Source organism: Takifugu flavidus, chromosome 14 (assembly GCF_003711565.1).
Source record: "Takifugu flavidus isolate HTHZ2018 chromosome 14, ASM371156v2, whole genome shotgun sequence".
In the NCBI taxonomy this organism is placed as follows: Eukaryota; Metazoa; Chordata; class Actinopteri; order Tetraodontiformes; family Tetraodontidae; genus Takifugu; species Takifugu flavidus.
Window position 1 is genome coordinate 4,732,286 of NC_079533.1, and position 9,927 is coordinate 4,742,212.

The following is a 9,927-nucleotide window of genomic DNA, read 5'->3' on the forward strand; positions in this document are numbered from 1 at the left end:
CTGCTGCAGATCCTGATCTTGGGCAATCAAGGGCAAAGGATAGTTTTGAGCATGAAGGCCTAAAGGAGCTGGTTAGTTCCTGTAGAGATCAAAACCTCCCTTGTTTAATAAAACCTATTTAAGGTGTGTAAGAACAGAATGAGTTTGTTCATATGGACTAACATTTTAATTGATCATTTCTTTAACTGTCCCAGTTTTGGACAGATCACTCCACATCTTCTTTCCAGGATGCATTTTAATTGCAGAAGGCTGATAATAATTCAAAGACAACCCAAATGTGCACGAGAAGAGATGACAAATCAAGCAAGTCAACGGTAAAATACACATTTAATATAAAGGAGGTCAACTATGGCAACCACTTTAAAAAGCCTGCATCTGAAAATCGACAATTTCTTACATTTTCCCTCAATATCTGGTCTCACCTCATAGAAAACAATTTTTCCATTTTCCTTAGACTGAGCCAATGCTCCCAATGACTTTCAATGGTATTTCTTGTCACAAATGGCTCCTAGAAACTGCTTTCCCTGGTCTGGACTGGCACTGCAAGTATAGCTGAGTGTTCTTACTTGTCCTCATGGAAACAGACAGTTTGAAATGAAACAGACAGCTCTGTGAATTATTAGGAATATCTCTCCTTCACTCCGACACCGTAAAATCAAAATTGTCTGTAAACCTTTAAAACACAACGGTCAAGATGGGTTGAGTTACATTCTTTATTAAACAGTCCTTTTCATTTAAATATATAGGGGGAGAGAATACACTCCCAATGGTGACCTCAACTTGGGGCGAGGGAAAGAAGAACAGCCTGTGCTGGCATTTTTGACAGGAGCTCCCAGCAATCTGTAACCACAGCATAATCAGCTGGTAATTACCAATGATTATAAAGCTGAAATTACATAAATCCAACCGCAGATATTCTAAAACTTGACCTTTTTTAGAATACAGAAATAAGTGCAAAGACTCCGTACAGAAGAGCGCAAGGGTAAGCAACCAGCAACTGTTGCCCATCCATGGCTAACGCTGAAATGAAGATTTTTGAAGCTGAGAAACTGCACCAACCAATAATGGCCGCCGTTAATAAGATACCGACAGATCCCCTGAAGAGAAGAGAAGAAAAACACACCAGGATGGAGTTTCAGACAGTTGCTTCATCGAGACAAGGTTTTACTGTTGTGGCATACTTACTGCAAAGAGAAGAGGACCCCAAAGCTGGACAGGAGGATCATGGGTAGGAGGCAGTAGCCCAGAACACTGGCCACGCAGCCAAATGAAACGCCCGTCATGCTCATCAGGTTGAGCAGGCAGTACATGCCAAGGCAACCGATGGCACTAATACCGTACACATATCCAAACTGAATCTTACCCGACTGTGGAAAATTAAAAAATACCTGAATTATTGTCTGAAATAATATTGCCAGTTAAATTCTGTAGGGAATCTAGAAATGTATCATTAACAGCTTTAATGGTAAATTTTCATTACATTTTGTTCAGCAATGGGAATGTCGTGAGTTACCAGGAGGAGTGTGGCTCCAAAAGCCAAACAGAAGACCATGGGCCCAGCTAAGTCTGTTTCGTTCATGATGCTGCCGTCTGCTGCCTTCAGTGGATGCAGAACTGTCAGAGTCTTCTGCCAGATGTGGTCAAAGTTGATTCCTAATTCTAAATCAAGAAAACACTCATTGAATTAATGATATATGAAAACCAAGACATAGAATAACATTTCTAAGACACACACCTAAATTAATTCAATACAAAACAAATACATCAGGAGTAATTCTGCACAATTAGACGTAAAGCAGTTTCTGACAAGCATGATTCTTTAACCAGCCATGTAAAAGTGGAGCTTGCAAACAACAGAAAATATAAGTAATTGAAAAATGTTTTTTCTTAAAGAAATTGTGCTCAAAAAAGAGTAGGTTCAATTTGGCAATCAACCAGATAAGGAAAAAGTATTTGAACCTGAATGCAGGACTAAATATTGCTGTGTCTAAGCCCCTGGTAACATTTTAGCTGCTGGCCTGTTAACTATAAGAGTAAAAAGTTCAAGATGTGCTCCTCCACCTTCTAGCAGAGGTGGTTCATCCTCGAAGCTGTTGCTGTACATGGACTGTGATGCAGATGGGGTGTAGGTTTGTGTGGGCTGGAAGATCTGTCCTGTGTAGGGTTGCTGTGGCTGCATCATTCCTGGAGACGAGTATCCTGCGGGCTGGGAGTAGTCATACTGTCCGTACGGCCTGTCATCATCACAATGTTCAAAAGTAATATTTCCCCTTATAGTGCATTAAATACAAGCAATCATGATCTTAAATGACATATCAGTAATATACGTTGTTCAATTGTAAAGCTTTTACACTTACTTATTGTAGGGGTTATCAGCATTGTTGTAGCCATAACCAGCCTGGCTTTGGTCGTCTACACTGTAACTGGACTGGTAGAAGTCTGTGTTGAAATTGTCAAACCCTGACATCTTTCAGTCTGTTGGGAAAGCAGCAAAAATAGCAGCGGTAACTAATTATCTGTGTGGGGGAAGGCTGGTCGGAAAAAACGGTTTATAATGGGTTCGGGTAAACTTTGTAAATAATTAGTGTTAGCTACCGTTGATTTGCAAATAGTAATGGCAACATTTGAAACTTAAATTGCATTATCAATCAAGTCGAGAATCACAACTATAAAAAAAAATCACATGTGTAAAGAGTCAAAATATTGCAAACCCCAACAATTCAGTTACTGGGTCGCTACCGCTTAGTTCCCGCGGGAGCTAGATTGTTAGCCGATGCTAGCTATTAACAGATGTGAGGACGTGGCACCGTTTAAACGCATGTGATAATGACCACAGTGTCGAAAGTCTACTCAAGATTTCGTAAAGAAAGGTAAATTAAAACCTATAAGACCATCCAAAGTGTGGTTCTTTACCTGTGTTGTTTGACAATTCTATCCGAAACACCGCAATAGTGACTTGCTACTGTTACGTGTCAGGAAAGGTATACTTTCCGGGTCACTGAGTAGCCGACCGGAAGCTATTAGGGACATATAAGAGTTGCGCTTAATTACGATATATTGCCATCTAAAGACAATAGTTGGTATTACACTCCAAAAATTAATTTCAGAACTGGGATCTTGTATAAGGAAATAAGTAACACTAATATGTGAAATTGTTTCGTTTTAATTATGTTTAAAATTTAGCCCAATCAAACCTAAGGAACTCATTTGCTTGCTTACTATAGTATGCTTCCTTTTCCATAAAACCTTGTACCCCCACTGTAACTCTGCAAGGGAAATATAAATCAAGAAGGAAAAAAAGAGCAGTACCTGAAGATATTTGTATATATTCAGTCAAATATAGAAAACATGAAGTTAAAAGTTTACTGGACAAATTCACACAAATGATATTATGAAGTTGTAATTTTTTGGTGTTTTCCTAGCTGCTGATTAATTGGTCAAGCTCTGCAGGGTGGAACCAAGCCGCAGTCATTGTAACGTGTGTAAGTAATGTGTGTGTGTGTATATATATATATATATATACACACACACACATACAGTATATACAGTATATACAGTGTATATATATATATATATATATATATATATATAGGGGGCGAAACAGGAGGAAACCTGAGGGGCTATCATGGAAGGACAAGCCCATGCATGGAATGTACCACCGACAAATTGAGGAAGTGGCTGATATCGAGAAAACATACCAGTGGCTGACAAAGGCCGGGCTGAAAGACAGCACAGAATCACTAATCATGGCTGCACAAGAACAGGCCCTGAGCACCAGAGCAATAGAGGCCAGGGACTACCATACCAGACAAGACCCCAGGTGCAGACTGTGTGGAGATGCCCCTGAGACAGTCCAGCACATCACAGCAGGGTGCAAGATGCTGGCAGGCAAGGCATACATGGAACGGCATAACCAGGTGGCTGGCATAGTGTACAGGAACATCTGCATTGAGTATGGGCTGGAGGTCCCAGGGACCAGGTGGGAGACACCCCCGAAAGTGGTGGAGAACGAGCAGGCCAAGATCCTGTGGGACTTCCAGATCCAGACTGACAAGATGGTGGTGGATAAACACCGGAAGACAGTGGTGGTGATAGATGTAGCAATCCCGAGTGATAGCAACATAAGGAAGAAGGAACACGAGAAGCTGGAGAAGTACCAAGGGCTGAAGGAGGAGATGGAGAGAATGTGGGGCATGAAGGCAACAGTGGTCCCAGTGGTGATCGGGACACTACGGGCAGTAACACCCAACCTGAGTAGATGGCTCCAACAGATACCAGGAACCACACCAGAGATCTCTGTCCAGAAGAGCGCAGTCCTAGGAACAGCTAAGATCCTGCACAGAACCATCAGACTCCCAGGCCTCTGGTAGAGGACCAGAGTCTGAAGTCTGTGCCCTGCTCCATGACCAATCTCTACTGGAGGACATGAACACGGCACTGTCAACCATCTCTACCACTACCATCACTGCGACCAATGGCAACGGTAATCCTACAGATGTTTGGCTATGAGACAAAGAGCATAAATAGGCATAAGGAGCAAATGGCCCCATGGAGGAGAAGGCTAGAGGCAAAAATCATGGCAACACGGAGAGAAGTCAGCCTCCTAACCGAGCTGAGTAGAGGCGTGATTCTAAGGACAGAGCGGCCCAAGAAGTACAACAAACTGTCCATACCTGAGGCACTGGAGACTGCTAAGCAAAGGCTCACAGCCCTGGCTACCCAACTAAAGCGGTACACAAGAGAAGTAGAGGAAAGGAGAATAAACAGGGTGTTCACACACATTCAGCATCTTAATCAGCGCCGATTAAAATGGAATTAACAATGAAAAGCCACAGATTTCCCAACTGAAGTGAAAGGGAACAAAATCAGACATGACTCTACTCCCATGTCAGAGATGAAAAGAAAATATAAGGTCTGGAAGGAAACAAAGCTGGTAGTCAAAGGAGAATTGTTCATACTTTTGTTTTGTGGCAGAAAAGTTATGAGTGAGTCGTGTGTTTCTAAAAGCCAACTCAAAATAGCAATTACTTACATGGAAACAGGCCACTGTGACATTTTCCTGAAGGCTTATTTCTATTTTATTTACTGTTGAGGACGACAGACTGGGTGAGAAAAACAAATTTAAAAAATAAACTAAAACTGTAAACTTAATTAACTTTTAGCCATGCAGAGCTGTCACGGATCATTTCTTTGCCTCATAACAAGCAAAATCCATTTGATGGAAGCAATATGAATCTTGGGTGCACACCCATGACTAATTGCAGGCAGACATTAGTGATCTGCCCTCCACTGCCTTGCATATTTTATTAGACTTTTAATCAATTCTTAGCAAACATGCCTTTAACATGATAACATGAAAAAACATTGATTAGTACAGAGGTGGATAATTGAATTCAGTCATAATTGCTTTGTTTGAAAAGTCTCTGTTGTAATCTTTATGGCCTGTTTCTGCTGGACTAGTGGATTAAACATACTGAAGATCCTATCTGAGTTCCCTCTGCAAAACTACTTAGACAAAATGGGGGAAAGGTAAAACATGTTCCTCTTTGGGATGACTTTGGAAGATAAAATTATTGATTTAATTAAGTAATCCCATTTCCTGCTTCCCTCACATGCTGAGCAGATCAAATCAAATCAAATCAAATCAAATCAAATCAAATCAAATCAAATCAATCTTTATTTATATAGCGTCTTATACAATCAAAATTGTTTCAAGGCGCTTTCCAGAATCCCAGGGCCTGACCCCAGACAAGCAACAGTGGCAAGGAAAAACTCCCTTTTAACAGGAAGAAACCTTGAGCAGGACCAGGCTCATGTAGGGGGACCCTCCTGCTGATGGCCGGCTGGGTAAAGAGAGAGGAGAAGAGGGAGGACAGGTAGAGGATAGGATAGGTAGGAGAGGAGAGGGGTAGAGGAGAGGAGAAGTAGAGTGAAGGGGAGGTAGAGGAGAGGAGAGGGGTAGAGGAGAGGAGAAGTAGAGTGAAGGGGAGGTAGAGGAGAGGAAAGAAGAGGAGAGGAGAGGAAAGGAGAAGGAGGGGGAGAGGAGAGGAGAGGAGAGGAGAGGAGAGGCACAGAGCACAGAAACACACACAAAAAATATGATGCACAATCACTTCAGCGGGGCCGGCGGTCATTATGCAGCTCCGATGGCAGTGATACCTGTAAATAAATAAGGGGGGGGGGGGGGGGGGAAAGCAGAAAAACTACACAAGAATCAGCATAACTAGTCTGCTTGATGACGAGAGGAAAGGAGAGGAAAGGAGAGGAAACCATGACCCAGTGGAGTGACAGAGGCCTGTCAGGTGATCATGTTTCCGGACCCCGGCAGCCTTGGCCTATAACAGCATAACTGAGATGTGACCTAACGATTAGACGACCCCCTAAGTATGATAATTTGTCTGTCTATGATAGTAACTGGAACTACTGAATTAGTAACAATAAGCTTTTTCAAAGAGGTAGGTTTTGAGACTAATCTTAAAAGTAGCGATGGAGTCAGCCTCCCGTACCCGGACAGGGAGCTGGTTCCATAGCAGGGGGGCCTGGTAGCTAAATGCTCGGCCCCCCATTCTACTCCTGGAAACTCTGGGAACCACAAGTAGACCAGCATTCTGAGAGCGGAGCGGTCTATTGGGCTGATAAGGTATCACTAGCTCCTCCAGGTAGGATGGAGCTAGGCCTCTGAGGACCTTGTAGGTCAAAAGAAGGGTTTTAAAAATTATTCTAAATTTAACGGGCAGCCAGTGAAGCGACGCCAGTACAGGAGTTATGTGATCTCTTTTGTCAATACCTGTCAGAACTCTGGCTGCAGCATTTTGGATCAACTGGAGGCTTCTTAAAGAGTTGTTTGGACACCCTGATAATAAGGAGTTACAGTAGTCCAGCCTGGAAGTAACAAATGCATGGACTAACTTTTCAGCATCGTGGTGGGTCAGTAGCTTCCTGATCTTTGAGATGTTCCTCAAGTGAAAAAAGGCACTTCTAGAGACTAATTTAATGTGTGAGTTGAAGGAGAGGTTTTGATCAAAAGTTACTCCTAGATTCCTCACAGAGAGACTAGATGTTAATGAGATACCATCTAGAGTGATCATGTGATCTAATCTATCCCTGAGAGGTTCAGGACCAAACACCATGACCTCAGTTTTTCCTGGGTTAAGGAGGAGGAAATTTGAAGACATCCAGGACTTTATGTCTTTAAGACAGGTCTGGAGCTTCACTAACTTCTCTGTCTCCTCAGGTTTCATGGATAAATAGAGCTGAGTGTCATCAGCATAACAATGAAAATTTATCCCATGCTGCTAAATAATGTTCCCTAAGGGAAGCATGTACAATGTGAAGAGGATTGGTCCGAGTACAGAACCTTGAGGAACTCCATGGCTAACCCTACTGTATGGGGAGGGAACGCCATGGACATGGGCAAACTGGTATCTATCAGATAACTATGATCTAAACCAGTCTAGTGCTGCCCCTTTAATCCCAATCACATGTTCCAGTCTCTGTAACAGGATGCTGTGATCAACTGTATCAAAAGCAGCACTAAGGTCCAGCAGAACCAGCATAGAGACCAGTCCATGATCGGAAGCTATGAGAAGATCATTAGTGACTTTAAGAAGTGCTGTTTCTGTGCTGTGGTGAGCTCTAAAGCCTGACTGAAACATCTCAAACAGGCTGTTCCTCTGCAGGTGCTCCAGTAACTGAGTCACCACCACCTTCTCTAGAACTTTAGAGATAAAAGGAAGGTTGGATATTGGCCTATAATTAGCTAAGACATCGGGATCCAGTGATGGTTTTTTAAGCAACGGCTTAATCACTGCCACCTTGTAGGACCGGGGTACATAACCTGACACTAAAGAACAATTGATCTGGTCCAGGATAGAACTGCCTATCAGTGGTAGAACATCCTTCAACAGGTGTGTTGGGATGGGATCTAAAAGACACGTGGTGGTCTTGGATTTCTGAATTAGCGATGACGCCTCAGAAAAATATATAGGGCTGAAGGAGCTTAAGGGCTCGTTGGAGACCCTGTATGTTCCCACAGTCGGCACATCTGGTGATGGTCCAGTTGTTGGGATGGCCTGGTTAGCTTTCTCTCTGATAGCTAAAACTTTAGCAGTGAAGAAGCTCATGAAGTCTTCACCACTAAGGGAAGAAGGGATACGTGGATCTAAAACACTGTGACTCTTGGTTAATTTGGCCACAGTGCTGAAGAGAAACCTGGGGTTGTTCTTATTTTCTTCAATCAAAGAAGAAAAATAAGCTGTTCTAGCCTTACGGAGGGCCTTTTTATAAACTAATAGACAGTCTTTCCAGGCTACATGGTAGCTGTCTATTTTACAAGAGTGCCACTTCCTTTCCAGTCTTCGCACTTTCTGCTTGAGGGTCCTGATATGTGAATTATACCAGGGGGCACACCTCCTCTGATTTACTATTTTCTTTTTCAGGGGGGCAACAGAATCAAGCGTGATTCTCAGTGAGGTTGCTGCACCTTCAGCAATAGAGTCAACCTCAGCAGGGCTAAGATTATAATGATTTATCCCTGGGGAAACACACGGTGGTCCTGGGATCAGCACAGGGATCACTTCCTTAAACTTAGCTACAGCATTACCTGAAAGACATCTGCTATAGTAAGACTTTGTTCTGAGCATAGAAGAATCCTTGATCATAAATGTAAAAGTGATCAAAGAATGGTCTGACAGGACTGGGTTCTGAGGGAACACTGACACATGTTCTACCTCAACACCATAAGTCAGAACTAGATCTAGGGTGTGGTTAAAGCTGTGAGTTGGTTGGTTTATCTGCTGGAGGAAACCAACTGACTCAAGTAATGAAATGAAGCCATTTCTAAAGCTGTCATTTATAACGTCCATATGGATATTAAAGTCTCCAATGATAATGACTTTTTCCGTTCTAAGGACCAAGTCAGATAAGAAATCAGAGAACTCAGACAGGAACTCTGAATGTGGCCCAGCAGGGGGCCGATATACAACTACAAACAGAAGTGGCTTTTCTGTCCTCCAGTTCAGATGACTGATGCCAAGAGTCAGGCTTTCAAATGAACTGAAGCTATGTTTTGGTCTGGGATTAATTAATAACTTGGAGTGATAGATTGCTGCCACTCCCCCTCCTCGACCAGTAACACGAGGAATATGATAATTAAGATGGGTAGGAGTAGATTCATTTAAGCTCACATACTCCTCCTGAAGCCAGGTCTCAGTAAGACAAAATAAATCAATGTGATGATCCGCTATCAGGTCGTGCACTAACAGGGATTTACACAAAAGAGATCTAATATTTAACAGTCCACACTTAATTGTGATATTAGTTTCTCCAACTTGTGCTTCAGTATTAATTTTAATAAGATTTTGGTGATTGACCGCTCCCCTGCTCTGTGCTTGGTGAACTTTTAACCGTGGAACAGAGACTACCTCTATAGTGTTAAATATATTATTGTTGGTGGATGAGGGTTCTAAGGAAGCAGCAGAGAGGTGTGTAAGACTACAACTCTGCCTCCTGGTCTGGACCCTGGTTTGTCAGGTCACTTTGGGTCTAATAAAATTAGCCAGATTACTAGAAATGAGAGAAGCACCATCTCGTGTGGGATGGACACCGTCTCTCCTAATCAGACCAGGTTTTCCCCAAAAGGTGCTCCAATTGTCTATAAAGGCCACCTGGTTATCGGGGCACCACCGTGACAGCCAGCGACGGAGCGACGACATGCGGCTAAACATCTCATCGCTGGCCAGATTGGGGAGGGGACCAGAGAATGCTACGGAGTCCGACATCGTTTTTGCGTAGTTACACACCGACTTCAAGTTAATTTTAGTGACCTCCGACTGACGAAGCCGGGTGTCGTTGGCTCCGACGTGAATAATAACTTTACCAAATTTACGATTACCTCTCGCCAGCAGCCATAAATTTGCTTCTATGTCG

General features: G+C 42.9%; 1 protein-coding gene and 1 long non-coding RNA gene across 2 annotated transcripts; one reads left to right on the forward strand and one right to left on the reverse strand.

Annotated features, from left to right (window-relative positions):
- Positions 1-308: 308 nt before the first annotated feature.
- yipf5 (Yip1 domain family, member 5) lies at positions 309-3,020 on the reverse strand. The gene is made up of 6 exons (XM_057055564.1): positions 2,914-3,020; positions 2,358-2,475; positions 2,062-2,234; positions 1,514-1,659; positions 1,186-1,367; positions 309-1,097 (listed from the first exon to the last, which is right to left on the reverse strand). The coding sequence occupies exons 2-6, from the start codon at positions 2,465-2,467 to the stop codon at positions 935-937; spliced, it is 774 nt and encodes a 257-aa protein (XP_056911544.1). The 5' UTR covers positions 2,468-2,475; positions 2,914-3,020; the 3' UTR covers positions 309-934.
- Positions 3,021-5,629: 2,609 nt separating this feature from the next.
- LOC130538198 (uncharacterized) lies at positions 5,630-6,214 on the forward strand. Its single transcript, XR_008953814.1, has 2 exons — positions 5,630-5,990; positions 6,069-6,214. It is a non-coding gene; the product is annotated as an uncharacterized LOC130538198 (long non-coding RNA).
- Positions 6,215-9,927: the final 3,713 nt, after the last annotated feature.

What these genes read in the sequence shown, in the direction of transcription:
- yipf5 (XM_057055564.1), bottom strand. Translation starts at nt 2,467, where the DNA reads ATGTCAGGGTTTGACAATTTCAACACAGACTTCTACCAGTCCAGTTAC. An exon ending in TGAACCACCTCTGCTAGAAG is followed by an intron (nt 1,660 to 2,061) that starts GTGGAGGAGCAC and finishes TTCTTGATTTAG; the next exon opens with AATTAGGAATCAACTTTGAC. An exon ending in GGGGTCCTCTTCTCTTTGCA is followed by an intron (nt 1,098 to 1,185) that starts GTAAGTATGCCA and finishes TCTTCTCTTCAG; the next exon opens with GGGATCTGTCGGTATCTTAT.